This window comes from Callionymus lyra, chromosome 15 (assembly GCF_982586985.1).
Source record: "Callionymus lyra chromosome 15, fCalLyr1.hap1.1, whole genome shotgun sequence".
Lineage (NCBI taxonomy): Eukaryota > Metazoa > Chordata > Actinopteri > Syngnathiformes > Callionymidae > Callionymus > Callionymus lyra.
In genome coordinates, this window is record NC_141832.1 from 1,933,999 (window position 1) to 1,946,095 (window position 12,097).

The following is a 12,097-nucleotide window of genomic DNA, read 5'->3' on the forward strand; positions in this document are numbered from 1 at the left end:
TCGATCAATGTAACAAAGTCCGCCTGTGATGGTGAACGTGACTGAGCAGGAAATGGCGTCATCTGCTGGCGATATGTGGAGTTACAGCTCATGCCAATATTAAATTCTTTTTGCGAGTCTGTTGGACACGTGATCCCTCCCACATCCCGCACACACACACGCACACACACACACGCACAGAGTTGAGCTATATCTACTCCGGACCGCTAGAGATAACAAAGCCGTTGTGACGTCATCATCGAAGGGGATTCTTGTCTCCAGAGGTGGACTGTCAGGGCCAGCAAGGCCTTCTCTGCTGGCCTGAACACTATCAGACACAATCACTGACTTATGTTTTCATATATTTTTGCCATGAATATTATTATGTATAATATTATATAATTATATAATATTCTTTACATTAAATTATTTCCAATAGTCTTTCTCTTCATTTCATAGCTTTTCTCTTGGTTGCGCTGCTTCCACTAGTGTTTATTTTAGAGCTTTTATCCAATCATATTTCAGCCATCATTGGTTGCCAGGGTCAAACATCTCGACGCCTCAGAATGGACAGTGACGTCTGTAGTTTAAAGTAAGACGCTGTAACTTCAACCAGTCAGAGTTCTAGTTGGCAACACCTTCTAGCAGCGTCCAGTGACGTCAGCATCTTCACGTCCTTTGATTGGATGTTCAGAGAAATCCTCGTCAGAGCAGCAAAGCATCCATAGCTAGCAGCGCGAACTCAAATATGTTGCGAGTGGATTTCATAACTTTTTTAACAATGGCTGACGGAGGAGAAGACGTTGATTCGGTCGCACTTATGCGCACAAAACCATCTTCAAGACGGACTTTTCCAGAAAAACTGGACATTGTGAAAAGGTCGGCAGAAGCGAGCAAGTCTGTCCCAGAAGAGGTTTGTCTCCATTTTCAAGTCACAACTACGAGGATGAACATCAGTGTCACTGCTTCTGTCCAACATCCTCCTGAAGAGAATCAAAACTTATCAAAACTTATCAAAACTTATCAAAACTTCCTCCAGAAACACGACAGACTAGACCTCAGCATCAGCCTCCATGGCGATAGAAAGTTATTGTTGGAACTGAAACAGATAAACTGTACAACAGAGTAATTCTTCTCGAGGAAAGAAAGAAAGGATGGACTTTGCTTACAAATAATCAGTAGTTTTGGTGAGTAATGCATTTTATTTAAAGGTTTTAATATTTTTGTCATTTAATGAGGTTAATATTGTTGTTTCTGCTGGAGATGATGTATGTACGGCAGCTGTGGCTACAGTGAAGAGACACTTGTTATATCGTCCTCATTCTTGCTTTAGTTATGACATTCTTTCTTGGTACATCTGATACCTTTCTGAGGTCCAACGCCATAGCTCAGATGGTAGAGTGGGTGCCTGCAGTCCAAAAGGTTGCAGGTTCAATTCCAGCTCCAGACACCTGAGCAAGACACCTGATGGCAGACTTGGCCGTGTGTGCAGCCTACTGCCATCAGTATGTGTGAATGGCTGTCAAAGAGACCTATATAAATAGAGATTATTATTATACTGCATTTCTGTGTAATATTGATGGTTTCTATAGCCGTGGAGTCATAATGATGGCATTAAGAGGTGGATTAGTTCATGTTGGACAGTGAAGGCCTAGGTGTGAAATGCACGGCCCGCCACTGCTTGTCTATGATGCCATTTCAAGACGTGATCTATAAAAGGATCGTTCTAAAGGTCTTTGTGGATCTGCTCAAAGCCGAGGTCGCCTCCTTGTGACGTCGTCGTCTTCTTTGACCACCAGCTCCGTTTCGGTGGTTTGAACGCACCTTCTAGGAGTCAGCAGACAACCTCCAAGATGAACACTCGTCACAAGGTGGAGTTTCTGGAGCTGGAGACCGAGCCCACCAGGCAGGTACGAAGTCCCGGGACGAGCGTCCAACTCCGGGAAGGAGCTTCCAGGGCAGCCCCGTGGATGCCTCAGTCGGCTATTACCGAGGCCCGGAACGGGACGATGAAGCAGCTGCTCGCCCTGGAACCGAGAAACACCTTCCCGGTTCTACTACCCGAGGACAGGGAGCAGATCCTGGAGGTTTCCCTTGATCGGTCAATCTTCCGGCTCTCAAGAGAGAAGGAAGACTTGCTCCGCCAGCTCGGGAGGATGAAGAACCTCCTGGCTCTCCAGGAGAGGATGGCCAGCGCCAGGCTCGCCGAGGAGATGCAGAAGAACATCCGGCTGAGGGAGCGCGTGGTGAAGCAGATACGCCTCAACCAGAACCACCTGAGGGCCCAGCTCGAGGAGTGGGAGAAGGAGCGGACCTCCCTTCTGGCCATTCTTCAGGAGGACGAGTCTTCGGAGCTCAATCGGGGCCACAAGCTGCTTCAGCAGCAGAAGAAGGAGGAGGCTTCGGGACTGATGGAGTACAAGGACTTAAAGACCCAACAAAACAAAAGAAAGAACTGAAGGCTCTGGTAGAAGAGTGACCAGAAGCTGACCAGGCATCAGGAGGATCGTGGCTGACGGAGGTGAAGAGCAGTTGGACGAGGTGAAGGCGCGACGAGGAAGAAGCAATAAAGTAGACATGAAAGTTCACGACGTCTCGTTCTCCGTCTTTCATCTCCACAAACGAGTCTCGTGGTCTCAGGTCTCGTGGTCTCAGACTCATGGTCTCAGGTCTCGTGGTCTCAGACTCATGGTCTCAGGTCTTGTTGTCTCAGACTCATGGTCTCAGACTCATGGTCTCAGGTCTCATGGTCTCAAGTCTCGTGGTCTCAGACTCATGGTCTCAGGTCTCGTGGTCTCAGGTCTCGTGGTCTCAGGTCTCGTGGTCTCAGGTCTTGTGGTCTCAGGTCTTGTGGTCTCAGGACTCATGGTCTCAGACTCGTGGTCTCAGGTCTCGTGGTCTCAGACTCATGGTCTCAGGTCTCGTGGTCTCAGACTCATGGTCTCAGGTCTCATGGTCTCAGGTCTCGTGGTCTCAGGTCTCGTGGTCTCAGGTCTTGTGGTCTCAGGTCTTGTGGTCTCAGGACTCGTGGTCTCAGACTTGTGGTCTCAGGTCTTGTGGTCTCAGGTCTTGTGGTCTCAGGACTCGTGGTCTCAGACTCATGGCCTCAGGTTTCATGGTCTCAGGTCTCGTGGTCTCAGACTCATGGTCTCAGACTCGTGGTCTCAGGTCTCGTGGTCTCAGACTCATGGTCTCAGGTCTCGTGGTCTCAGACTCATGGTCTCAGGTCTCGTGGTCTCAGGTCTCGTGGTCTCAGGTCTCATGGTCTCAGACTCATGGTCTCAGGTCTCGTGGTCTCACACTCATGGTCTCAGGTCTCGTGGTCTCAGGTCTCGTGGTCTCAGGTCTCATGGTCTCAGACTCATGGTCTCAGGTCTCATGGTCTCAGGTCTCGTGGTCTCAGGTCTCATGGTCTCAGACTCATGGTCTCAGGTCTCGTGGTCTCAGGTCTCGTGGTCTCAGGTCTCATGGTCTCAGACTCATGGTCTCAGGTCTCATGGTCTCAGGTCTCGTGGTCTCGGACTCATGGTCTCAGACTCATGGTCTCACGGTCTCAGGTCCTGGTGTGAGGGAGCGAGAGGAAGAACCAGACACGAAAGAGGACCATGTTGAAGTAGACAAGTTTATTCATGATAATAATGAGGATGATGATATTAATAATTAGTCATAATCATAATAACGTTAATGTCATAATAAATAGAACTCTTCATCTGAAGCACGAAAAGAGAAGCAAGGAAAACGAAAACACAAGAGTTACAGAGGAGAGGGGGAGGTGGGGGGAGGAGGGGGTGAGACACTCTTTAAACCTTTCAATATATTTAGTTTTTTAAAGACTTTTAAACTTTATTCAACGGGAACATTTACAAAGAAACAGAAGAAAGATTTCTTTAAAAAATCCTTATAAATAAATTTTGTCATTATCTGAACAAAATACAAGATTTCTTTTTTTTTTTTTGCTCCCCCCCCGAAAGGAAGAGGGGGAGGGGTCGGGGGGTCATATGTACAGGGGAGCGGCAGTACAAAAAGGGGGCGTCGACTCACACACTGGAAGGCAGGTGGGATCGCGGGGAGTTGGGGGGGTTGAGGGTCTATGTGTGTGGGGGGGCTGCAGCAGTTGTGCTCGGGGAGGTCGTCTGGACGGGGGGGGGGGGGGGGCGCCCCCTACGTGTCAAAGGTCGGAGCAGAGACGGAAAACAAGATGGCCGACGAGGCCAGTCTGTCATGGAAGGGTCCACCACCAATGCGGCGACTCAGCATTTTTACAACAATTACTCGGCGTGGACAGAAGACGACAACGATGGGACGAAGAGGAGCTACACGGAAATGGGTCAAAGTTCTTTGAGGTTTCATGGGGATCTGGTGACCCAGAGATTTGGATTCAAGTGAGTAACAGTCTCTCTGAAATGTGCCTCGTCACATGACATCTGTGTTGCAGTGCATAGATTCAACGTTCCGGCGACAGAAGAACTTTGACGGAAACAAAACGTACAAAGGTTTTCCCGTCTCTGCTCCCGAGCCGACCCCCCCCCACCCTCAGACGGACCACAAGAACCCAGAAAAAACCAAGGGATGAAAAAAGGGGGGGGACCTGCCAGACCCACCTCCACCATCAGGAGCGCCACCGTGTGTTTGGAAGCAGCAGATCTTCTGACTCGAGAACCTGAACACGGAAACCAAACTTGTGCTTCAGACCGGACCTGCAGGGTGGACTGCAGTGCCGCGACACCAGGGCAGGGGGCGACAGCGCGATAATGCCACGAACGTACGGACGAGCTGAAGTGACGAATCGTGATTGTTGTCTTGTGTTTGAGTGACGTCGAGCGCCGCCTACGTGGCGTCGCTTTCCACGAAATCTTGACTCTTAAACCGCCTAGTTTCCTGGCTCAGACTGATGACATCATATGGTGCAGACGAACGACACCAAACTATCCCTTAATCTTGTTTAAATTGAATTTAGAAATGATTCCACTTCAGCTCGTCGTCCTTGTGCATCTTTGTGTTCAACTTTTTTTTTGTCGTACGACTCAAACCTGACTGTCGCCCCCCCACGCCCCAGACTGAGCCCAGACCCAAATCAGACTTTGGCTTTAGTAAGACGAGAAAGAAATTCCATCCGCAAACACGAGCTCGGACTGCAGGTCAACAGTTGAACACAAAGTTGTCTGCAGTGTGTGTGTGTGTTTGTGTGTGTGTGTGTGTGTAGGTGTGTGGTGGGGAGCCAGGGGTGAGGGAAGGATGGGGGAGGGAAGATCAGATCGCACGATCACCATCACACTTTCAATCATATAACACATGGTCACACGTTACAGTTAATATCAGGGAGACACTGAGGCCACGCCCACACAAGCGTCCGGGGGTGGGGGGGGTGGGGTCACATGATCAGTGACAGGAAGTGGCACCACCTCTGTCTTCGTCGGTTCATGACATTCCAGTTTTGGTCAGTTTTCTTTTTAAAAACACTTTTATAAAACATTTCCTGGATCACCTTCAGTGAGAAGTTGGTGAAAGTAGGAGCGAGAACCGATCGTTTCCAATCAAACCTATTGCCGGAAATAATACTGTAGGGAAGGATTGAACTCCGGATGATATCCAGACCTTAAATTTTCCGCCCGAGGTTCCACCGACATCACCCAAGTCACCGACGTACATGTCAAACCAAAGGATGTTGCTGTAGAAGCATGTGACCCTAACACTGGGTCACTGTTGCCCTTTGATACCGAAGCCCCGTAACGCAGAATAGGCATCTAACCAAAGTTCAGTGTCAAAGAAGCATGGCATCACCACGGTCGCCACCTGGCTCCCCGGCCTGTCAATTGCGATAGTTGCTGCAACTGGGCAGTTACAGGGAACGACCACTTAAGTGTCATTTGGCTACTGCTCCACGTATTGCATATGTTGTCGCCCTTGTGTTGCCTTTTTTTACGATGTTGTCTTTTGTCATAGAGATGCGTCGTATCACAGACAATACCGCAACCTTACATGTTGTCTTTATCGTCTACAGTGTCGCGTTAATTGTCTGTGACCCGACGGCTCAGTACCCGATCTTTTGAAAACGAAACGTGATTTAAAGACTTCCTATTTTAATCGTTTGTTACCAGAGGTCAGTAACTATCAAAGGCAGAACAGGAGAACCAGAGCGTTACCCTGAATCTGGGATGCTCTAGGAATACAGAGCCCGTTGGGTGCACTCTTGAGGTGACGTGAATGTCAACCCTGAAACTTCGGTAATACTTCAGCAACACTTCACCAAGGTCGCCACCTGGTTCTCCGGCCTGTCAATTGCGATAGTTGCTGCAACTGTGGGCAGCCAAGGGAATGACCACTTAAGTGCAATTGGGCTACTGCGCCACGTCTCGCATATGTTGTCGCCGTTGTGTTGCGATGTTTTTTTTTTGTTATAGGGATGCGTCGTATAATAGACAATGTCGCGACCTTACATGTGGTCTTGTTGTCTTCAGTGTTGCGTTAATTGTTAAAAAGATTTCCTGTTTTAATCGTCTGTAACCAGAAAGGTCGGGAACTATCATAGACACTAACGGAGAACCATAGCGTTACCCCGAATCTGGCACGCTCCAGGAATACAGGAAAACTTCGGAAACACTTCGGTGACACTTCGGGAACACTTTGGTAACACTTTGGTAACACTTGGGTAACACTTAGGGAACACTTCGGTAACAATTTGGTAACACTTCGGTAACACTTCGGTAACACTTCGGTAACGCTTCGGGATGACTTCGGGATGACTTCGGTAACACTTCGGTAATGCTTCGGGATGACTTCAGTAACGGTTCGGGATGACTTCGGTAACACTTCGGTAACACTTCGGTAACACTTCGGTAACGCTTCGGGAACACTTCGGGAACACTGTCTGACTTAAATAACGAATGAAACTGCAGAACGAACTCATCTAAAACAGAGATAGTCTTTACTCCGAAACTAGGACGCTTGTGTGGCCGTGGCAGGCTGGAGGGGAGGAGCTGATAGCTATGGTGGGGGGAGGCAGGGGCGTGTCCTGCCTGCCCACCCTCTACGTCCCTGACATCACCACAGCCCATATATAGATATGTATATATATTTATATACAAGGGAAGAAAGAAACAATCGACTCTAGACATTAAATACATTCAAGAACTGAACCACATTCTTCTTCCAAACACGTTTACAGTCCTGATATAAAGAATTGTTTTCTCTCAGTGCTGCCAAACATAGAAACAATAGAAATACACACAAATAAATATTCTCAGAATACATAGACAAGAAAGAGCCCTCGTTGTTCGTCGGGGCAACACTACGTTAGTTTATCTAGCGACGCGCCTCAGGCTTGCGTTTTGGTTATGCACCTGCTGATGGGATTATTGGATTATAATTCTTCACGGATGACGTCCACCGGAAACGCCCGGTCAGGAAAATGTCCGGCGCCCCCCTGGAGAGTGGGCGTCGCTCAGAAGAGTCTTGCTCCGCGGGGGGTGGGGGGGCGTCGCAAGGGGTTCTCCGTCGCCACAAAAATGTAAACCGATGTTGCCGCCCGCTGGGGAAGCACGAGAGAATCCAATGGTGCTGTGACATCACGACGGCGTCCGCGAGGGAACGCTGTCCTCGGAGGGGTCGGGGGTCGGGGGTCGGGGGGGGGGGGCAGTGACGGCATCGACGACATCACCGGCACGGTAAAACGAGGAAGAAGGCGGAGCGGTCGGAGCGGAAAAGCCCCGCCCACTACAGGAAGTACAGCGTGGAATAGAAAGTGCCCCCGGGTTCCTCGGCGACAGGGGGGTCGGGGGGTTCGGGGGGGGGGGGGGGGGGGTGGTGTGCCATAGAGAGAGGAGGAGGGGGCGGAGTCTCGCCCTCCTCCCGGGTCACCGCGGGTCGAGCGCCGAGGGTCGCCCACTACATAAAAACAGATTTGTACATGTATATACGGCTCTGTACACGTTTCTGTTCGGCTGCGAGTCACAAAAGGATAGAAAAATAAAGTGTTTTGTAAAACCGGGAACTTCTCTGTCTCTGATATAAACTCTGCTCGTCAAGAGGCTTCGTTCCGTCTCTCAACGCCGTGGCTGGTTGTTGGACTTCCTCCCGTCTGCTCCTGGCCAGCCTCGGTAGCGCTTCTCCTCCTCCTCCTCCTCCTCCTCTTTCTCCTCCTCCTCCTCCTCCTCCTCTTCCTCCTCTTCCTCCTCCTCCTCCTCCTCTTCTTAAAGCTAGTTCTCCTCTCTGCGTTTTTTTCATTTGTGATGTGAGTTCTGCTCGTCCACCTGTATTTACTGGAGACATCGAAACACAAACGTTAAAACCATAAACTTTGAAACAATTGAATCATTTAAAAACACTGTTTTTTTTAACTGATCCAAACAAAAAAAATAGGCAAAAATCATCTGTAGTAAAATATACATTGTTATATATAAGATACAAATAATAAAAATTTAAGTTATTATATGTTTTTTCTGGAGTTTATTAATTTAACACTTAAAATTTAAACAATTTCAACGTTTTTTTCTGAATGAGAATTTATAACATTTTTAAATGCAATATTATACCTGTGTGTGTATTTATAAATAAAACATCTCTTGAAGTAAATAATTATTTTAAATTTAACTTTTCCTTTTTTTATTAAAAAAATATATATAATAATTTAATTAAAAAAAAAAGGTATAATCTATAAAAGAAAAACATTTTAAAATGATTTCTAAAATAAATGATGTATCTTGCATAATGTATTAGTGTTTTTTTTAAATTTATTTAATATACTTTTTAAAAATACTGCCTGAAGACATTTTTCACAATTGTTTTTGTTAAATGAACCTTTATTAGTACATGTCAGATGACAATTTAAAACTGTTCCTGGTAGAAGGTGGTCATAATGTAACGACGTGAAGTGAAGACCACGTGGACATCGAGTCAACTTTTATTCCAACACAAAGAAACAACAATCTTTAAATCTTCTGTACAGTAGAATAAAGAAAACAGACAGAGAAACACTTTTATTTGTTGATAAACTTGTTCTTTTTGTGTACAAATGTGTGGATGACTTCACAGTACTAAATATATCTGTGTCTTAATATGAAACTACTGCAAGTTACGATGTCTTTAGCATAGACGTTTGTTTGCATATTCAGCTGCTGATACAAAAGCACGGAAACAAAAAACACAAACGATAATTCGCTTGAAAATGAAAACGTTCCTCGTGATGACGAATGACAAGAAGAAACATCTGGTGTCGAGTTCTTGTTTACGTTCGTTTGCCACGGCGGCCATTTTGTATTTGGGAAGAAAGTACGAGCAGGACGCCGAACTCTCACCTAAAAAAGTTTCCGATCATTTAGAACTTATATTGCGTACAAGTAGGTAAATATCTGTCATTTTAATTAAAAAAATTAATCTAAATTATTTTTATCATTTTCACTAGCTAGCTCATGCTAGCAAGATTTACATTTCCTGATTCCATTAAAGATAAAACATGCAGAAAGATAGTTCTAGTACTTCTTCCCTAACTATACAAAATGCATACATATATTTTTTAAGGTTTGCCTACAAGTGAAAAATATACAAAATGATAGAAAAACAATAAAAATGTATTTAAAAATTACATAAAAATGATGATAATTATGGTATCTTGGATTGATTTATAATAACTGGTATTTTTAGCCACTTTTACGTTTTGTCTGGAAGCAGAAAAAAATTGAAAAACATTGTGTTATTTTTGTACACAAACACACTTCCAAAATGTATATATTGACAAATAAAAGTTTTTTTTAATCTTTATTGGATCATATTCTTTGGTTTGTTCTACGAAATATCACGCTAGCCTCAATAAAAGACACTTTTACTTCCCGTTAAACATCTCAGCTGCCAGTAGGGGGGGCTACGGTCCTAAAGAAAGTGAAATATAACGTTTTCTGGTTAAGGTAAGGTAAAACTTTATTGATTGATTATTGAAATTGTTTGGTTACGACGTTCTCCCGATATTGAGTCGATATAATAACAGTCAGAGTTACGCCACAGCTAACCATCAGTTAGCTTAACGCGCTAACGTCTTGACGAAACATTTCTTCTTGACAAACCCCAGAGTTCAAAGAAAAAAAAACACATCGTCTGCAAGAACAAGTTAGAAAAATCCAAACATGAAAAACCAAAATGATTCACAAACGCACGTAAAAACTTCACAGACAGCAGGACTTCCTGTTTCTTCACGTATAAACGTACAAACAAACCGAACACAAGCAGCTTCTGTTATAAAGTAGGAAAAACATTTAAAAAAAAAAAAGACAAACATTTTTTGTGATTTTATCAAAAATACTGACACTTAGCTAACAGATAGCCATCTGTACGCTAACTGCTAGTTAACTGCTAGCTAACTGCAAGCTAACGGCTAGCTAACTTCTAGCTAACGGCAAGCTAACGGCTATCTAACTACCAGCTAACTGCAAGCAAGTGGCTAGCTAATGGCTAGCTTACTGCTAGCTAACAGCTAGCTAACTGCTAGTACACATTCAAAACACTGTACCTTTGCAAAGTGTCTTAACATCCCATAATATGAGTGGACACTGTCCAACTAATGAGTTGTTAGTTGCGTGTAAAGTCGTGAAAGGAGCTAGCTTTGTGTGTGTGTGTGTGAGTTGTTGTCCTGAGGGCAAACTTGTGCGACACACAAAAAAACTGTGGGTTAGCTTGGAAGCGCTACACAAATGAAACCTAACCTTTCTGCAGCTGCACAATCGTCTGAAAAGAAAATCGTGGAAAGTTTGCGAACTTTTGGCGACAAAAGAAAGCGTAAGAATCAACTGCACTCATCGTACAGTTTTTTTTTTACGATTTTATGCTTTGATGAACAAACGTTCAATAGGAAATTTTCACAAAAATGTTTTAAAGTAAATTGGGAAAGTTTGTGATTTGTAACGTCTGCCATCGTTTTAGTATTTTGTCTTCGTAACTAAGAGTTTAAAAAATGAAAAGTCACACAATAAAGATTTATAACGACAATGATCTGAACACACACAACTTTTTAATTCTTAAAGCGCTCAAGTTGGATTCTCGCTGTTAGCGTAGCATCAGAGCCACCACTATGTTGATGAATTTTCTTTAAAGATGTTGTAAAGTGAGCAACCAGAAGGTGAATGTCGGTCACTTACAGTCACCACAAAAAAACAGTTTCACAGTTTTGTCATAAAACAAACAAAAGAACAGACTAACGGGTTGTTGGTCTTCTTACGTCGAGAAGCTTCGCTCGAGGTAACTTGATCTCAGGGTTGATTTACTGACCAAAGTAGACTTTGAATGATCTAAACTGCATTTGTCTGTCCGTATAAATCCAGACAAACATTGAAATTTGTAAAACTTTCATTTTTTAAAGCCAAAGGACAAGATGCTAACTATTTAAGCTAACTATCTAAGCTAACGTCGTTTGAATCTCCTGGCTCGGGACAACAGGAAGTCGAATAAGACGACAACAGCCGCGGCGAACATTTTCAAAAACATTATACAAACATGTTTCGTGGACACAAACTTTCGGGGGGGGGGGTCGAAAAAATCCGTGATCCTCCACCGCGGCCGCCGTCGCCACAACACGAAAGAAAAACAGCAGCATCACCGATGACATCACAGAGGTCACGACCTCCAAATTTAGCTCTAACGTCCCGCCAGCCCTCGCTTTAGAGTCGCTTTGTGTGTGTTTGTGTGAGTGTCTCTGGGGTTAGTAGGGCGCGAAGCGACTGTACCCTCCTCTGTACAAGCTAGCCTGCAACATCAAAGATGACAGCGATCAGTAATCACATGAGTTTGGTTCTTCCTCCCCAGAACTTCCTTCCGCCACGTTCACGCCACATCGGGCCCAAATCTCTAGGATTGCGATCGGATGTTTTCCCGCTCTTTCTGTAGAGAAGCTAATGCTAACAGATTAGCTTCCTACGTCCATCGCCTCAGAGGTCGCCACGGATCGTTTTCCCTCCAAATTTGTGTTGAAAAAAGTTAAAATAACATGTTTTTTAATTTCATAATAACGAGTTGTTTCTTACTGAGTTACAAGAACAACCGAGTACAAATATAGAAATTAATGAGTTAATAATTAACCTGAACTAAAGTTTAAGATGTTTATAATATCTTTGTACATTTTAAGTTGTATGAATGA

At 44.8% G+C, this 12,097-nt stretch overlaps 2 protein-coding genes and 1 long non-coding RNA gene across 6 annotated transcripts in view; 1 reads left to right on the forward strand and 2 right to left on the reverse strand.

The window, feature by feature from the left end:
* The first annotated feature begins 1,135 nt into the window (after positions 1–1,135).
* Positions 1,136–2,565, forward strand: LOC148064401 (uncharacterized). The gene is made up of 2 exons (XM_087809937.1): positions 1,136–1,166; positions 1,779–2,565. Exon 2 carries the CDS (start codon positions 1,833–1,835, stop codon positions 2,436–2,438), a length of 606 nt encoding a protein of 201 aa, XP_087666063.1. The 5' UTR covers positions 1,136–1,166; positions 1,779–1,832; the 3' UTR covers positions 2,439–2,565.
* Positions 2,566–3,587: 1,022 nt separating this feature from the next.
* LOC148064402 (uncharacterized) lies at positions 3,588–8,085 on the reverse strand. The gene is made up of 2 exons (XR_015713415.1): positions 6,779–8,085; positions 3,588–6,678 (listed from the first exon to the last, which is right to left on the reverse strand). It is a non-coding gene; the product is annotated as an uncharacterized LOC148064402 (long non-coding RNA).
* Positions 8,086–8,129: 44 nt separating this feature from the next.
* rbfox3b (RNA binding fox-1 homolog 3b) overlaps positions 8,130–12,097 on the reverse strand; it is a 300,077-nt gene continuing 296,109 nt past the window's right edge. For all 4 annotated transcript variants that reach the window (XM_087809403.1, XM_087809402.1, XM_087809400.1 and 1 more), the window contains one exon: positions 8,130–8,237. In XM_087809403.1, coding sequence (XP_087665529.1) covers positions 8,235–8,237 — 3 coding nt within the window. In that variant the 3' untranslated portion in view covers positions 8,130–8,234. The remainder of the gene's footprint in view (positions 8,238–12,097) is intronic.